Source organism: Arachis ipaensis, chromosome B04, assembly GCF_000816755.2.
Source record: "Arachis ipaensis cultivar K30076 chromosome B04, Araip1.1, whole genome shotgun sequence".
NCBI classification, from domain to species: Eukaryota; Viridiplantae; Streptophyta; class Magnoliopsida; order Fabales; family Fabaceae; genus Arachis; species Arachis ipaensis.
In genome coordinates this window covers 115,051,258-115,070,877 of record NC_029788.2, presented here as the reverse complement: position 1 = coordinate 115,070,877, position 19,620 = coordinate 115,051,258, and the positions used below count along the sequence as shown (strand labels likewise).

At 33.8% G+C, this 19,620-nt stretch overlaps 2 protein-coding genes and 1 long non-coding RNA gene across 4 annotated transcripts in view; 1 reads left to right on the top strand and 2 right to left on the bottom strand.

Moving 5' to 3' along the window:
• LOC110271222 overlaps positions 1-6,978 on the bottom strand; it is an 18,496-nt gene extending 11,518 nt beyond the window's left edge. Inside the window, exons 1-2 of the long non-coding RNA XR_002361691.1 lie at positions 6,780-6,978; positions 2,813-2,816 (exon numbers count right to left, since the gene is read on the bottom strand). This is a non-coding gene — a long non-coding RNA (uncharacterized LOC110271222). The remainder of the gene's footprint in view (positions 1-2,812; positions 2,817-6,779) is intronic.
• Positions 8,159-10,386, top strand: LOC107637020 (gibberellin 20 oxidase 1-D-like). Its single transcript, XM_016340475.2, has 3 exons — positions 8,159-8,868; positions 9,264-9,585; positions 9,889-10,386. The coding sequence occupies exons 1-3, from the start codon at positions 8,315-8,317 to the stop codon at positions 10,150-10,152; spliced, it is 1,140 nt and encodes a 379-aa protein (XP_016195961.1). The 5' UTR covers positions 8,159-8,314; the 3' UTR covers positions 10,153-10,386.
• Positions 12,091-19,620, bottom strand: part of LOC107639795 — a 35,161-nt gene continuing 27,631 nt past the window's right edge. For both annotated transcript variants that reach the window (XM_021121670.1, XM_016343393.2), the window contains 3 exons: positions 13,843-14,579; positions 13,617-13,677; positions 12,091-12,445 (listed from right to left, as the gene is read on the bottom strand). In XM_021121670.1, the coding sequence (XP_020977329.1) occupies positions 13,656-13,677; positions 13,843-14,579 (759 nt within the window). In that variant the 3' untranslated portion in view covers positions 12,091-12,445; positions 13,617-13,655. The remainder of the gene's footprint in view (positions 12,446-13,616; positions 13,678-13,842; positions 14,580-19,620) is intronic.

The window sequence follows — 19,620 nt, the reverse complement described above, 5'->3', positions numbered from 1 at the left end:
TAGAAATACATGTTATTTGATATTTTTGTGTTCCCACTTGAGTATATTAGTACTCACGGAATTTTTGCTAAATTAAGGTTGTATTAATTAATTGGTTAGTAAGAGGAATATCCATTGGTTAATAAGAGCCTTTCCTTCTCTAACTTTGTTAGTTTAATACCCATTTTCCATAATGTCCATGCATAATTGCATATACCCTGTTGGAATGTGTTTTATTTGGTTACGTGTTATCCTGCTTCTATATTTTTATTTTCTGCTGCTGGATTATTTTGTTTTATTCTAAGTACTTTTTGCACCCTTATAGTTAGCAACCATTAGAATATTAGATGCACATATGGATAATATGAGTTTTTTTTAATAAATAAAATAAATATTTTATTTAAGAATATATATATAAGTTATTTGAAACATTTTTATCGATTTGTGCAGCATGTCTTATTTCATTTATAATATAAACGAAATAAGTATGTGCATATATAAACGAGATATATAGGACACATCAATAAATACACATATCATGTTTGTATATATGTAAATGAGATATATATGTACTTATTTCATTTACAGTGTGAACGAAATATATACATACTTATTTCGTTTACACTGTAAATAAAATATACACTAAGTTAAAACGTTGTCACTGTAAATGAGATATAGTACGACAAATTTCAATTGGCTATAAAAGGATCTACAAATTATTGATATTCTCTACAAATATCTCAATCCTTCTTTTCATCTGTTTCTTCAATAAATTTAGTAAAAATGTCTAGTGGTAGTGATTTTTTTATTGTAACATTGTATCCTAACTATCACATGCGAAACAGTGACATTAGGGTTATATTTGAGTGTGAGAATTCTATTCTATGCGCACTTAGAGAACATATTCTTTATCTGACTTAAAGAGTCTGATATTGACGCACCTCGGTGGTAATGAGAGAAAAGAGGTTAGAAGAGTTAGGTACAAGATGCTAGCACCAATAGAAAATGGTATATTTCAATTTCGTCTGCTCTGACTTTTGGTGATGAACATGTGCGCTTCATGTTTGATGTTCACGGGAGAATCATGGTTGAATAAGTGATTGAGCTCTTTGCGGAGGTTTGTGATGTTGGTTGTGGTGGTTTTGGCCGCTCGAATTTCGCCCAGGATGATCCACCTCTTGCACAACCACCCCTACACTGTGCTAGACCAGCAGTATACAAGGACGTGGACGGTGAGAAGTCCGATGAAGAGTATATTATCGATAGCAATGAAAGTAATTCCTTTGAGGATAATGACGAGGATGAGTTCGTACCAGAGACTCCGATTGGTGGATCAGTTCAATACCTTTTGCCTTCTTCGCAACCAATTCTAGAGTTATCAGCTGTACCCAACCACTATATTACATGGATTTGGATGCAATGCACGAGGTATCTCCATTTTTCAATATGGGTGTGGATGATTACAACATAGATGGTGGTGTGGAGTTTAGGGTTAGTCACAGATTCATAACGCAGGCGAACTAAATGTTTACCGACAACTAAATAAAACAAATGTGCATACCTCATGCAATTGTAACTGATCTAACGCTGTACGCCATCGGTGGATTCTCTGTTCATACTGGTCCCTACTTTGCTGGGACATATCTATCAACCTGTTCACATATGCAACAATCAAATTGTCTCACTCCAAGCAATAAAAATTTTAATTACATAAATAGAATGAATAAAAACCGTAAATGAAAATAGTTACCCCACAGCTACTCAGGTGGACACCACTAAAAAAATCCTATGGTATATCCACAAGACCCGGAGTGGAGTGCATCCAACCATGTCGGTCATATCTTGATGTGTTGCATGACTTAGGGAGTGGTAAATCCATGCAAGCATTGCGGATCCCCAAGACAGACCGCAATACCTAGCGAAGTCATCCAAAAGTGGCAACCATCTGTTATGCACTTGATTGATTGACTTGTCCATTATCAGGTAACTCTCGATCAGCAACAAGATGTAACACCTCGTGTACGAACAGAAGGTGGCTGGATCTGCATCCACTGGCATGTGCTAGACTCGGTCTCGAAGCCATGTCATATTGATACTAAACGACTCCTCCTTCTGGGCACCCTGTTGTTGAGCATGAGGAGGCCTAGCACCTAGGAGCTCCTCTACGTACTCCCATGTCGGACGCTGATACCAAGTCTGGAAGTCATGCAAGCACCCACCCGCTGGCTCTCCGAGTATGTGTAACCCTAGGTGGTACGTAACCTCCTGCAGGGTAATGGTGCACTCACCCTATGGCAGGTGGAAATTGTGGGTCTCTAAATACTATTGCTCCACGAATGCAGCGATTAGGGAGTTGTCAAACACTGAAGTCCCTGAGCTGCACCGTGTCGCCAAACCCAGTCTCCCCCAAGTAAATGACAATATCGTCTGGTGGTGCAAGAGTGTGGCTCACCCGCTTAGGTAGTAGTAGGCGAGGCCTCTGTCAAAAAATGAAACATTTTAATAACAAATCTTTTTCAATAGTAAAATTTTGAATTTCAAACTAAGTTCTCTAGCAAATTCAAAATTAAAATTAAAAATATAAAATTCGACTTAAAGAAATAAGATAACGTAATAAGGCAGTTAATGAATAAATTAAACTAAATTAATTAGTAAATTAGCATTTACTAAAAATACATTCGACACATAACAAATGCTAATAACTTGCCAACTAACTTATTTTATATTACCAAAACATAATCTATTCTACTCATGGATAACAACACCAAATCTATCAAAGTATCCTAACTATAATCACATATGTTTATTTATTTAAAAGATAAAACAACAACACTGACCTGGAAGTCAATTGCTCCTGCGTTGTATCAAGTAGCATACAGGCGGTTGACATCATCGTACCGTGTATTTGTGCGCACCATAACATCCAAGTATCTCAAGAATATCAACAAGACGTGCGACAAAGAGAAAAATGAAGGTTGATGGGTATGGATAGTGACACTACAGGCGCTGTGAAGGAGTTACTTATATAGGCGCGTCTAAACCTTATCTCGTTTACAGTGTAAACAAAATAAGTATGTGCATATCTCATTTACACCGTAACAAAATAAGCCACGTGTCAGATTACATGTACAAAGGTAATACATGTACTTGCTGACGTGTCTTATCTTATTTACGATGTAAATAAGATATACACATACTTAGACTAAACGAAATAAGACATGCTACATAATCGATAAAAATGCTCTAAATAATCAATATCCGTAAATAAAATATTTATTTTATTTATTTAAAAAATTCGAATAATATGTCATATACATATACTATTATTAAGGACAATACTGTGATGTACATGTAAAAACTAGCTAGTGCACGCATCATATATTAAAATTTAATTAATGGTTCAAATTCAATGTATAATGAAATGGTTTAATACATAATTTAAATATGTATCAAAGGCGTTATTACTTCAGCACATTATAGTTACACCTATAAGCTGCACATTGCATATTTGTATTCTTAGTCTTATTTTAGATCTCCTCAATAAAAAGTAAAACTATTATTTTATTCGGGAAATCTTTATTCTATATGATATGCTTATATGAATAGTGCCATGATGATACGTATCTATAAAAAGATAGAAGACACAATATAAACACACGAGGATTGATAGAGATAGAAATTGAACCAAAGCATACATCAATAATTCGAATGATTAAGATGCTCATATCTGTTCGTCGACTTCCCCAATGAATCATCTTGGCTTTTCTGTAAACTCCATTACACCACTTGCTTTTCTTTTTAATTTACAATTGTCATTATCCGAATTCTATTGATCAAATTTGAAAAACTGAGAATAATTTAGATAGACTCCATAGTTAGTTTATTTTTTTACTTAAATAAATATCATAAATTTAAATATTTTTTGTGTATAAAATAATTTATTGACTAAAAATAATTTTTTAAATAAAATTTAGATACGTGACAAATAAGTGAATTTAGCAAATAATTTATATAAAGGAAAAAATAATAATGCTCAAATTATGATATTTTTTGGACAAACTACAAAAATAAAATGATTAGAAGCCAAAATTATTATATTACAACTTTTTAAAATAGCACACATATTTGCAACTTTTTATATCTATGTAAACCACTACAAGATGTAGCAATTTTGAGTTGCATGTAATCCGCTGAAGTGTGTAGCGGATTACATAAGAAAGCGTGCTGACAAAAAACTGCTAGAGGGTGTAGCGGCTTAAATCACTACTACCTATAGCGGTTTATGAAAAAATATGTTGTGCTCGAAACCATTACACCCTGTACCAGATTATGTATACTTGGAACCTCTATATATAACCATGGAAGGCATTTGTGTTGAAGTAGAGTGTCATTTTCAAGATGGATAGTGAGGAGAGTTTTCTAGCTCTAGTGCATTGCTTTGAAAAAATTAAAAAAAGCAAAAGGTACGGTGTTAAGTTTACTGATAGAAAATCATTGGGTGTCTTTATCTGGTCATCAAATACATTGTCAGAGTTAAAAATCAATATATTGCAAAAGTTGGGGGTGTGTGGGACAAAGTGGGTGAAAAAGTTGTTTTACAAAATTTCTATTGCTGTTGTGTCAACTGGTGTGAAGTATGATACATTTGTGATAGGGTCTGATGAAGATATGTAGGTTTTGTTTCATTATCGGCAAAGTTTTCTGGAAGTGAGAATACATGAGCTATATGCCAAGTTAGAAAATGGTATCGACAGTTCTAGGGCATTAGCGCCAAATCCTCATTCGACTATGTTGGGGGTGCTTTGACTTCAATGCATGTGGTTTCACCTGCTTGTCTGTTGGTTGCTCCTCCATTTGTTGCAGTTGGGATGACTAGTTCATCCCGTCTGATTCCTGATTTTGAAGGTGAGGGTGGACCGGATTGAGTTGAAAATGCGATGTGAGAGGATGATTCGAATGAATAGCCCGTTGACATTGTTGGGGACAGTGATAAAGATACTCGGAGTAATCCACCTACACATCATGGTCCATCGAGTTCTGGCACGCAGCAACATCCTCCACATTTCTCAACCTTGAATTTGGAAGCCATCGGCCAACAGCCAGACGTAGATCCTACGTTTGGGGTTGAAGGATTTCCATGAGGGAACTGCTACTACGGAATTTCAAATTGGCCAATCTTTCCAAAATAAGGAGAAAGGTGTGTTGAGTGTAGAATTATAGCATCCATCGTGGAGTTGAGTACAGGGTGATAGAGTCAGATCATCTTAAGTACCATGAGAGATGTAAGGAGTTCGGTAAAGATTGCATGTGGTTGATTCGCATCACACTTCGACAATGAAAGAATACCTGAAAGGTTAGAAGGAACAACGGATCTCACACTTGCTTGGCTACACCGATTCCAAATAATCACTGACAGCTTGATTATCATGTCATTTGTGCGAGGATCTTTCCATTGGTTAGAGCTGATGCTGTGATTATGATAAAGGTGTTGCAGCAAGCTAGTGAAGCAACCTATGAATTTAGGCCTAGTTACAGGAAGGTTTGGATAATGAAACAGAAGGCAGTAGCACAGATCTATGGAGATTGGAAAGAGTCCTATGGCGAGTTGCCCCATTGGATATTTGGTGTGTAGTCCACCATGGAGGGAACCGTTGCACTGTTGAAGACTTCTCCAGATAGAGTTGGTGATTAGGTTGATGAATCTACTGTATATTTTCATCATCTTTTCTATACATTTCCTCCTTGTATTGAGGCATTTTGACATTGCAAATCACTAGTCAGCATCGACGGTACTCACTTATATGGCAAGTATGGAGGTACTTTGCTTTTGGCTATCGTGCAAGATGGAAACTCGAATATCTTGCTCATTGCGTATGAACTTGTGGAAGAGAAAAATGCAGAGTTCTAGTATTTTTTCGTGACCAACCTGCGTCAACATGTGATCCCGCAAGAGGGTATTCTGGTGATCTTTAACAGGCACAATGGAGGCACCGGATAGTGGACAATGCCTATATCTTACGTAGACAATGTCGTTGAGTTGGTACAAACGGTCTTCATCTGCCATTGTTCCACTTGAATATGCACGCTCCAAAAAATCCAAATTCAATCCTAGCCTCCTCCTCTTTCTCTCCCTCAAGAATTTTCTCTCTCTAACCAATTTTTCTTTCCACACCAAATGAAGGATCCGCGACTGGCTATTATGATTGTATAGCCATCCTTCACGTAAACTGCGACACCCTACAGCAGTTTACAACAGTCCACATATTTTTTTATAAACCCCTATAAGCAGTAACGATTTATGCATGACACAATCGCTATACCTTCTAACAATTTTTGGTCAGTACGCTTTCCTACGTAATCCACTTTACAGTTCAACGGATTGTTGGGAATAATACACCATTCCCCCTTGAGAAAATACCTTTCACAAAGAAATAAAATAGACACAATCACAACACAATAATTTAACGTGGAAAACCCCAATTACTGGAGAAAAAAAACCACGGCCGTTGTCAAATGACAACCAGAGAATATCACTATGTGAAAATTGTTACAACACATAGACTTCTTTCTCTCTAACACCGGCACCCCAGTACACCCACACTCTCAAAGCAAATATTTAACTACACCTCACAATACTCTCTAATCAAAGAGTATAGAGGAAAAGAAAAGTCAGATACAAGCTTTAAGTGTTTTCGACTGGTGCAAAAAACATGGAGAACTTAGCCTCATATTTATAGCCTAGGCCACCCACTCCATTTGCTATCCTAAGTAATCTGGGACTAATTCAACTAAATCCTAACAATCTCCACCTTGATTGAAATAGTCACACATCTCCAGCTTCCATAGTTAACACTGACAATTCTTTGCTGCCATTGTCTATACCGACAATCATAGTTCAGAGAACTATCATACTCCACCATGAAAGTATACTCACTTGGAATTAGACCACTCCAAGCATTTCGCCTTGGTACAGATCGAAATCTTGCTGAAAATTCATGGTGCAACTTCCAAATTGGCTTTTCTTGGAAGTTCTTCAGCCATCGACATAACTCCGCCACACACCTTGCATCTCAACGCCAACCAATGCCCGTGTGCAATTGTGGACCCGATTGCCACAACTTATCCTTATCCATGGCAGTGCAGCAATACCATGAGGATACTTCTTATCTTCAACACCTTGTGCAAACCTAATTGTATCAACACATCCTTGACTTGTATTTGCCACAAGCCAAAATTGATTCTTCCATCAAATTTCTCTATTTCAAGCTTCACAGCACTTGAATATCCTGACATTGTTGCAACTGTATACTGGAATAGTATAACTCAAATGTAGATCGTGCACTAGGAAGGGTCCCCAGGAAAGAGAGGTGGGTCACAATGGACACACTTAAATACCAAGTCTTTCCTTAGCCAGAACCTTTCCAAACTGCACTCTCACAGTGTCACACTGCCTTCTAGCAACAACAACAGCAACCAAAGATCAACCTCAAGCCACAGGACAAAATTCTTTTCTGATGTGGAAGGTCAGACTAGGCTGCAACCACAAAGCATACTAAGAATAAATCCCACCGAACCGAAGCTCTAATACCATATGTTGGGAATAATACACCATTCTCCCTTGAGAAAATACCTTTCACAGAGAAATAAAATAGACACAATCACAACACAAGAATTTAACGTGGAAAACCCCAATTACCGGAGAAAAAAAACCACAGCCGTTGTCAAATGACAACCAGAGAATATCACTATGTGAAAATTGTTACAACACATAGACTTCTTTTTCTCTAACAACGGCACCTCAGTACACCCACACTCTTAAAGCAAATATTTAACTACACTTCACAACACTCTCTAATCAAAGAGTATAGAGGAAAAGAAAAGTCAGATACAAGCTTTAAGTGTTTTCGACTGGTACAAAAAACATGAAAAACTTAGCCTCATATTTATAGCCTAGGCCACCCACTCCATTTGCTATCCTAAGCAATGTGGGACTAATTCAACCAAATCCTAACACGGATTACATGCAACTCAAAATCGCTATACCTTATAGTGGTTTATACAAATAAAAAAAAAGTTATAAACAAGTATGCAATTTTAGAAAATTATATTTTGGTAATTTTAGTTTTCAATTATTTTATTTAAGTAATATGGTCTATTTTTTTTTCTTTCAATAACAGAAACCAAACTACTATAAGTAGAAACACAAATTCACTCCCTCAACTACCAAACCAAAACTACTCTTCTAAAGTTTCAAAATTTGCAACTTTTAATCGCTTGTAACAAAAAAAAGGTTCTAGAAATCGAAAACACTTTGTTTAATTCTTCATTTCTAAGAATGCAAATTCATCCTCTTTCCGCAGTTCTTTTTTCACCTCAAAATCAAATAGAGAATGAAAAAAAAGTGCAAAATTTGATTTTTGATGCATCTTTCATGCAATTCCAATCCAACATTCCAACTCAATTCATTTGGCCTGAACATGAGAAGCCATGTCTAACAAGGCCACCAGAATTCCAAGTTCCAACCATTGATCTGAAGGGATTTCTCTCCGGCGACATGGAAGCTGTGTCGGACGCTTGTTTGCAAGTGAATGAGGCATGCAAGAAGCATGGATTCTTTCTTGTGGCCAACCATGGAGTCAATGCGAAGCTAATAGCTCGAGCACATGAGCTCATGGACGATTTCTTCGGCTTGAAGCTACCTCAGAAGCAAAGAGCTCAGAGAAAAATTGGAGAATATTGTGGTTATGCTAGTAGCTTCACTCAAAGGTTCCCTTCCAAGCTTCCTTGGAAGGAAACACTTTCTTTCCGTTACTCTGCCTCTGATCCATCCAAGAAAACTGTTGAGGAATATTTCCTTAGTGTTATGGGAGATGATTTTAGACAATTTGGGTAAGCGAATTTCTTTTTTAATCATAACTAAGAATTCTTTGAATCAAAGCTCAAAAGTTTGCTCTTTAATTTATTTTTATGTTTAATATTATCCTAAGTTTTCAAAACTCGTGAGATTATTGAACTGAAGAAGTTATAGGTTCAAAGGTATAGAGGTTCACTTAATCTGTTGAACGAGATATAAAAATATATTTTTATAAATTAATCTTTTAAACAACATTTTCTGTAAAAAAAAGGGGAAGAGATTGATTCAACTAGTTTACTAGTTTTGACAGATTTACTAACAATTGGTTTTTAAACTGAATCGGCTAGTAACCTGTTCTTGATTATCAAAAAACATGCTTTTCTTTTGTTGTAATAAATGACTACTCATTTGTGTTTCATACCTTTTTAAGGGTTGTGTACCAAGATTATTGTGAAGCCATGAACAATCTTTCTTTATGGATCATGGAGATTCTTGGAATGAGTTTAGGTGTTGGAAGCAAGTACTTCAGAGATTTCTTTGAAGGGAATGACTCTGTGATGAGATTAAATTACTATCCACCATGCCAAAGACCTGATTTAGCTCTTGGAACTGGCCCCCATTGTGACCCTACCTCACTAACTATTCTCCACCAAGATCAAGTTGAAGGCCTACAAGTGTTTGTGGATGAAAAATGGTACTCAGTTAACCCTAAACAAGACACCTTTGTTGTTAACATTGGTGACACATTTATGGTATGTATCATAGTTTATAACTTTTTAGTTGCCAATTGATGCATGTATTAGTAAGGTCTCTAGATATATATAGTCTCGAATCTGGGTCCCGAAAATCAAGTAACACTTATGTTAAAACAGACATATTTTAGTGAAACATCTGATAATAAGATTTTAAATGGTAAAAGAGAAAAATAAATAAATATATTGTATATTCAATAGGTCCATAAGTTTTAAAGTTAGAAATTATTCACATAGAACATTAGTAAAATTGCTTGATAAACTTGACATAATATTTGTGGTTTTCTCAATCTTTGGTTTCAGGCTCTAACAAATGGACTTTACAAGAGTTGCATGCACCGAGCAGTTGTAAACAGAAAAGTTGTGAGGAAATCACTTGCTTTCTTTCTATGTCCAAGAATGGACAAAGTGGTAACTTCACCAAAAGATCTTGTTAACAAGGAAAATCCAAAGCTGTATCCAGATTTTACATGGGCAAGTCTTCTTGAATTTACACAGAGACATTATAGGGCTGACACAAAAACCCTTGATGCTTTCTCAATGTGGCTACAAGAAACAAAGAAGTAGTAACTAAGGTATCCCCCAAAAGATAGCAGAAACACCAAAATATAGAGGCCAAATGTTACTTCAGCTATTTTTAGTGTAGTGACGTATAGTTTTATTATGCTTTTGTGCATGCTTTGAATTCATATTGTCACTACTTAAGTCATTGTTAATAGTCCTCACCGTTCTTTTTGTCTTTTGTTATGCATGTATGTAAGTATGATTTTATTATAAAATTAAATTACATTTGGCTCTTGAGAAATATAGTATTCCTCACTTGGGGATTTGAAACGTTAATTTTATTGAGTTTGAAAAGGCATCAAATAAGAGGTGAATTGAAGACAGTGTGTGTGAGAGCGAGAGGGGATGAAAATGAGATATAACTAAACTATAATTCAGTAAACTAGTAAAGGTTATCTATTATCTTCTGTATATAGTGGAAATTGAAAAGAATTTAGTGTACATTTTTTTTAAAAAATATTCTTCATGAGATATATATAAATATTTTCCCTGTTTCTAAAACTTGAACACAAAACCTCTTAGTGCCTGTTAGAGGTGTTTATGAGCCAGGTCGGGCCAGGTTTAAGTAGACCTGGACTACCCTAAAAGGCCATCGGATCTATTCTGATCCAACTCCAAAAGTGACCCGAAATAAATTAGGTTAAACCGAGTTGATCCGATATAAAATTAGTATATACAAATTTTAAAGTTTATATATTAAAGTAATAAAATTTTACTTTTAAAAATTAAATTTAACAAATATTATATTATATTTATACCAAAATAAATTATTTTAAAATAAAAATAATAGATAATATCGCATAATATAAAAAATATTAATTAAAATATAAAAATATAATATGATATTATTAATTTCACTCTAAAATATATATTTTTATTGTAAAAAATTTCGGACCGGACCAAGTGACCCAAAGCATAACCTGACCCGGACTCGAAAATAACAATGGATAAAAATGACAAATCTGAACTTGGCAAAATATACCGTGGTTCCGGGTCGGGGTGGATCTTGAACACGCCTAGTTCCTATAATATACCGAAAAGTCTGTACAATAGTTTCTCCAGGTACATGTAGTTCAACTATGATTTGTTTGGTTAATAATATAGTTCAATTGCCACCATTAATCAAGATGATAAAGTGAGGAGAAAGGAAGGATATGGGAAAGAAGAAAATTTATTGAGATTAATGTTTAATGACCAACATTATACATGACTGCAACCTATTTGTAATTGGAGGCCACTCAGATAAACACTATTATTATATTATAGATTAAGATTCACTAATTTAATTTTTTTTATTTTTAATATAAGTATTAGAAATAAATAAAATTTTTATAATTAAATGTAGTGTAACAAAATATATATAATATTAATTAGTTCTTAAAAATTTTAAAAAAATAGTTTCTCATTTTAGTAAAATAACTATTTATTAAAGTAGACAAATTAATTATTTTCTTCTCATATACGGTTTTTTAAGACATAAAAGCAATTAATTAGGACATTGGTTAAGATAATTAAAGTCACTATTTCATTAAATTTTTAATTTAAAGAAAAATCCTAGTTAATTTTGGTATAGAAATTTCGAATTTAAAAACATTGATAAAAATTATGTTGAATTTTGATTTATTTGATTTTCATTTAAATTAATCACTACATAAGTTAAAGTTCTATATTTTGATGAATGTGATATATTTTTTTATGTAAATAATCTTTTAAAAAAAATCTAATAGTTAATCTATTACCTTTTTTTATTTAGTCCAAATTAAATGTTTTTTATTGTTTTTGGAAAGAAAATCTTTTGAGGAATTTAATAATATGTGATGAGGAACACCGAATAAATTATACCAAAACCAATTAAAATACAACATAAAGACATCTTTAAAAAAAGACGTTTTAGGCGTGTTTATTTGAGTGACCTCCTTTGTAATTTGGCAAAGTATGGAGTGAGGGCATCTAAGCAATATAATATCTCAATGTCATCAATGAGATTCTCTTTGGGAACCTCATCAAATACTTTGCCTACAAACATAGCCATGCATGCATTGTAGACAACCCCACATGAAGGTTAAACTACTTGAGACTTCCACTTACAATCTCTTAACAAAATATTATACAATATTATATCTCACACATGGATTAAATACCATAAAGTAACACATTACAAGTGACATTTCTATCTCAACAATGTAGAAATGCCTAATTATTATCAAGGAGGGTACAGATATAGCCACAACTGATATTCAAGCACAGCTAGCACATTGTGATACCTCCCAATAACTGCTACAGGATGATGATCTGTCTGAAAACAAAGACAAGGTCAAGAATGGTATTTCTCATGCCATGGAAAACTCTACAATTAGTTAATTTCTTGTATGCTTCAATCTCAGCTAAAAGTGAAATATAAAATAAGATTTTGTTGTTTTTACTCTTTTTTTTTTTTTCATGAACATCCTGAAAACAGAAAATACTAAAGATAAAAATACAAACCAAACTGGCTTTTATTATTTAACTTCTTGTAGGGTTTACATAATTTTTCTTTTTCTTTTTGTTTTATTTATTTTAATCTACAATACTTGGCTTGAATTTGAGATCTTGCTTATAAGAAAACAAGTATCAATTCACTCAAACCAATCAAGCACCGATAGGAAAGTCAATATGTTACAGCAACATATAATTCATGAAGGATGCAAAGCCAATCACAGAAGATCTTACCCTTATACTAATCTTCACAATTGCAAAACCAGCATTGGAGAAGTCCCTTAAAATCATGCAGTTAAAGTAACAAACAGAGAATTGAGTAGAGACCTAGATATTACTATAGGTTATTTTTTGTTCATTACACTTACTAGGTTATACATACAAGAAGGATGGGTTTAGAATTAATTACAGCATAACCGCTTACATTTAATGAACTACAACTACAAATGCTTCCTACAGAACAATAATATCCACTATTTCTAACATGCAATATACCTAAAATCTATAGAAAACAAAATGGCTAAATAGATTCACACCTAGTTCAAAATTTGAGTTGAAACAAATGATTACTGATGATATATTATTATATATGATCTTGGATAAACGAGCTAGACATGGCCTTGGCTGAATCACAAGTCCCAGTATTTTATGCATGAGTAGCCATTTACAGACATATAATTAAGCACTTGTGTTATTGCTGCAAATGTTATCAATTTTTGATGTACAAATAATGTGATTGGTTTAAATTTCATATGCTCAACAAACCAAAAATATATTAGCTTGTTACTATTTTTCCAACAATTTATTGGATCTTGTATATTTGAATTTATGGTTTGAATATAAATATGGTTTATGTTAAGATACTGTAAAGTTATCTGATCCTAGTGAAACAATACTTACAGATTGCAACCCATATGGAGAAATATTTAACACTAAACAGAAAAAGGACAAACACACGCAAAAAGAGTCGGAGACTAGTGCGATATGCTCACCTGAAATTCTCTACATCTGATGATTATGTGTCTAACAACTCATTTAACCCAGGCTATTAACCTAATATGCAAAACAAAGACAAAAGAAAAGAAGGGCAATCAGATATAAGTCACATGAGTAACTTCTCACAAAATAAGGATATGAATTTTTTAACATCTTTTCATTTCTATATGTCTAGTGATCCAAATAACGAGAAACTATATGAATCTTTTGAATCATACATACCTTTTGACCCAAGAAAAGAGCTGATAGTTCTCACCGAAGTCTTGAGCTGTGGAAAAGATCTTCGGATTACAACAACAAGACACATCTAATTCTTTAAGCTTAGGGCATTCTTTATTGTGTGGCCCAGGGTAAAAGTGCCTGAGCTCAGGTAGTTCCAATAATATGACCGATTTCAAATTGAGAAATTCGAACAACTCATTTTCCGCTTCTGTGGCTGCCTCATCCTTGGCAGCAATTTCTACTAGCCCTGCACAGTGTATTACATGAAGCATTTCAAGTTTCACAAGACCTTTGGCTATTTTTGCTGGAAACAAACTGATAAGGCTTTTACATTCCCTAACTTCCACTTTCTCCAAATCAGGAAATGTGAAAATTCCTTGATGATCTGTGATTCTCAAAATATGCTGCAGATTTGGTAGATTTTCTAAAGTCAATTTCTTGATCCGTGGAAAGCTTTGGGATGCAGATGGTACCACATTATTCATTAAACCTTCCACATCGAAAATTTCCTTGACAGAATCACAGTGCCGTACTTGCAACTCTTCCAAGTTATTTAGGAAAGGAAATAACTTAAAGTGTATCACAGTTGATAAAAATTCACACCCCTCCACCACCAAAGTTTTCAAATTGCTGAAGTATGACTCGAATGGCGCTAGAGCTACCCCACAAAATATATCTTCAAGTTCAGGGTGATCAATGAGTTTCAAAAACTGTACTTCACATGCAAACTTCGTAACCTAGATGCAAACAAGAGTAAATATGAGTATTGACCTTAGTATGATAGAAACTATCATTCAAGACCCTAACAATTAAAAGTGTGATTTTGTGTGAATGCTTGAGGAAAATCTCCTCAGCCTATGGTCTTTAGATATATATACGAAATGGCAAATACTCTGCATAATTCACTCTCTAATAAAAGGAAACAATCTTCCTAATTGATATCTCCATATCAAATATATGAGGGAATCTCATCAAATCTTACAATAATCTCAACACATAAAACACACTGTTGTTGGAAGTTTATTGTAATTTAAACTTCTATTGTGGCCTAATTGTAATTATTTATAAATTATTAATGGCTTAATCTCATCCGTTAATGCTAATGTTTGATGGACGCATTAGATTTAAAGATTATAACACATATAAAAATGGTCCTCTCTCTGCCTCAATACACACGACGTTTTACAGTTTCCACTCACTGAAAAGAGCGTGAAACTGCCCTCTGATGAACATCTGAAGGAAAGGAAGGAGAGAGAAACCAGTGTTGGAGATCAACTCTACTGTAACCAAAACTCAACAAAATCAGTCTTAAAGTTCAACTCTACCGTAATTAGGAATTGTTATGGCAACCAATCCAGGTATGAAAATCATAACTTTTAATATCCTAATTAATGCTTCCGCTAAAATAAGTTTACATGTGGTATCAGAGCATGTGTTTTGAAAGTATGTGATTTTCTCTGATCTAATTATGATATCCATGGTGTTTCATATTTCTGATTAATTATTTATAATTGGATTTTAATTAAGTGGGTTTCAAATTTCATGCCATCAAAACTGCATATTTGTAGTTGTATATGTTCTATATGTTTTCTTCGAAATATTTTAATTTGATCATAAATTATACTCATGTATGAATTTAATCTTGAGTTTAAGTTTAGTATTGATGACAGTTATGAAATTATTTTGAGTACGTAATGTACTCTAATTTTATGAAAAGTTTATAAATATTTTATTTATAGTATTAAATTTATTTAGATTATTTACTGCTTGTGTACACCAAAGTGACCAAGTTATAACGTAAAATGCCAGTATATTTGATAATGTGTTAATTAATTTTAGAATTAGATTTACCCAAAGAAAATCTCTTCTATTATTAATAGACTTGAACGAGAAAAAATTATTATTCTTGGGTCAGATATATGTATTATCCAAAGATGGTATATGTATTTGGCAGAGAATTTTAATCTTCAAGTATGATAAATATGGCATTTATTTGTATGTTAATATGTTAGTATATTATAGAATTTTACCCAAAGGTGAACTGTAATATGCTTGTTATGTTCTGTAATCTGAATAGATGATAAAATTAAAATTAATATGAGCATTGTATGATTAAATGACAGGTATTTCAATTCATTCGCAAGCTTCATCTGTTACCATGTTTAATGGCTTAAACTTTTCTGAATGGAGTGAACAAGTGAAGTTCCATTTAGGTCTTTTGGATCTTGACTTGTCACTTTTAGGAGAGAAACTCATTGTCACTGATGAGGATGAAAAGTATGCACTTAAGACATGGGAACGTTCTAATAGATTAAGCCTTATGTTTATGCGAATGACTACTGCAAGCAATATTAAGACTACCCTTCCACAAACAGAAAGTGCTAAAGAATATCTTGCGTTTGTGGAAGACCGCTTCCGTTTCTGCTGATAAGTCACTTGCTAGTACATTAATGTCACAGCTCACGGCCATGAAGTTTGATGGGTCTAAGAGCATGCAAGAGTATACTATTGAGATGATTAATATTGCTGCAAAATTAAAGTTACTGGGTATGACAGTTGATGACTCCTTTATGATGCAATTCATTCTGAACTCATTACCTTCTGAGTATGGAGCTTTTCAAATTAATTATAATGTCATGAAGGAAAAATGGGACGTTAATGAATTAATTTGAAAGCTCATACAGGAAGAAAATAGACTTAAGAATTGTGGTGGTCATTCTGTCAACTTGATTCAAGGAGCTGGCAAATCAGAAAAGAAATTAAAGACAAAGCCCAAGAATTTTAAGAAGAAAGGACATGCCAATACAAAACAGTGTCATTTCTGTAAGAAGGAAGGACATTTCCAAAAGAATTGTCCTAAACGTAAGGCATGGTTCGAAAAGAAAGGTATATTTTAAACATATGTATGTACTTATGAATCAAATTTAATTGATATTCCTCATAATTCTTGGTGGCTTGATTCTGGTGCTACAACTCATGTATCTAATGTAATGCAGGGATTCCTTACGATCCAAACCACAAGCCAAAGTAAGATGTTCCTCTACATGGGAAACCGTGTGAAAGCGCCAATTGAAGGAATAGGAACTTATCGTTTGGTGTTGGATACAAGCTTTCATTTAGATTTACCTAAGACTCTTTATGTACCTTCAATGTCTAGAAATTTAATTTTTGTTTCAAAGTTGGACAATTGTGGTTTTTCTTTTAATGGTGGACATGGTTGTTTTAATTTATTTAAAAATTCTAATATTGTTGGTTATGGTGTTTTAATTGATGGCTTGTATAGATTAAAACTTCTTGATCAATTTTCTGAATCCTTGCTTATTGAGTACCAGAATGATGTAGCTAGGCCAAATACGTCTAGAGAAAGTTCTGCATTCTTGTGGCATAAACGCTTGGGTCACATATCCAAGGAAAGAATAGAAAGATTAGTAAAGAATGAGATTTTACAAAATCTAAATTTTACTGATCTTGGTTTATGTGTGGATTGTATTAAGGGAAAACAAACCAAACAAAATAAGAAAGGTGTCACAAGAAGTAGTCAGCTTCTTGAAATTATACACACTGATGTATGCGGACCTTTTGATGCTCCATCTATTAGTGGAGAAAAATATTTTATCACTTTTATTGATGACTTTTCACGTTATGGATATGTCTATTTGCTTAAAGAAAAGTCTCAAGCAGTTGATGCTATTGAGATTTATATTAAAGAAGTTGAAAGGCAATTAGACAAAAAGATAAAAGTTGTTAGGTCAGATAGAGGTGGTGAATATTATGGAAAACATAATGAAACAAGACAATGTCCAGGTCCATTTGCAAAACTTCTAGAAAGACATGGCATATGTGCACAATATACAATGCTATACACACCACAACAAAATGGTGTAGCAGAAAGGCGTAATCGAACGTTAATGGATATGGTTAGAAGTATGATGAGCAATTCTTCTTTACCCAAATTCTTGTGGATGTATGCATTAAAGACTGCCATGTATTTGCTAAATAGAATTCCTAGTAAAGCTGTTCCAAAAACTCCTTTTGAGTTATGGACTAATAGGAAACCCAGTTTACGGCATTTACATGTTTGGGTTGCTCAGCAGAAGCAAGAATATTTAATCCACAAGAAAAGAAATTAGATTCTCGAACAGTGAGTGGCTATTTTATTGGCTATCCAGAGAAGTCTAAAGGGTATATTTTTTATTGTCCAAACCATAGTCTAAGAATTATAGAAACTGGTAATGCAAAATTCTTTGAAAATGGTGAAGTTAGTGGGAGTGAAAATCATCAAAATGTAGAAATAAAGGAAATTAAAGTTAATGTTCCTATACATGTTAATGTTCCTTTATCCACACCTACTCAAGGATTTGTTCCAACTATTGTTGAACACATTAATAGTGATGAACAAGATTTGCATGATAATGCTCCCAATGAAGAAACTAACTCACAAATATCAAAAAGAAATAAGTCTCAAGAAATACCATTGAGGAGATCTCAAAGGGAAAGAAAGTCAGCTATTCCAAGCTATTATGAGACTTATTTACAAGAAGAAGATATTGGAATATCTAAAGATCCAGTTTCATTTACACAAGCCATAAATAGTGATGATTCAAAAAAATGGATTGATGCCATGAAAGAAGAGTTAAAATCCATGGAAGATAACAAAGTTTGGGATATTGTTGCATTGCCAGAAGGCGCTAAATGTATTGGTTGTAAATGGGTCTTCAAAGTTAAGCGAGACTCAAAGGGCAATGTTGAACAATATAAAGCTAGACTTGTTGCTAAAGGATTTACTCAAAAGAATAGTGTTGATTATAAAGAAACATTTTCACCTGTTTCTAAGAAAGATTCATTGCGTATCATTATGGCACTTGTGGCTCATTATAACTTAGAGTTACATCAAATGGATGTAAAAACTGCCTTTTTGAATGGTAATCTTGATGAAGAAGTTTATATGGATCAACCTGAAGGTTTTCTAACTGAAGGAAAAGGTCGTATGGTGTGTAAACTTAAGAAATCAATATATGGACTAAAACAAGCCTCACGACAATGGTATATTAAGTTTAATAATACCATTCTTTCTTTCGGTTTTGAAGAAAATGTTGTTGATGTATGCATATACCGAAAGGTCAGTGGGAGTAAGTTTATTTTTCTAGTCTTATATGTTGATGATATTTTGCTTGCAACAAATAATTTGGGAATGCTGCGTGAGACTAAAGAATATCTTTCTAGAAACTTTGAAATGAAAGATATGGGAGAGGCATCCTATGTGATAGGAATTGAAATTTTTCACAAGGATTGTTAGGATTGTCTCAGAAGGCCTATATAAATAAAGTTCTAGAGAGGTTCAACATGGAAAAGTGTTCCGCAGGAATTGCACCAATTCAAAAAGGGGACAAATTTAGTCTTATGCAATGCCCAAAAAATGACATAGAACGGAAGCGAACGGAAGGAATTCCATATAGTTCTGTAGTGGGAAGTCTTATGTATGTGCAAACTTGCACAAGACCGGACATTAGCTTTGCAGTAGGAATGCTTGGAAGGTATCAAAGTAATCCTGGAATGGATCATTGGAAAGCTGCAAAGAAGGTTTTAAGATATCTTCAAGGTACAAAGAATTATATGCTCATGTACAAAAGGTCTAACCAATTAGAAGTAATTGGTTACTCAGATTCAGATTTTGGTGGATGTGCTGACACAAGAAAGTCTACATTTGGCTACTTATTCTTATTTAGAGAAGCTGCCATATCATGGAAAAGTTCCAAACAAAGCGTTGTAGCAACATCT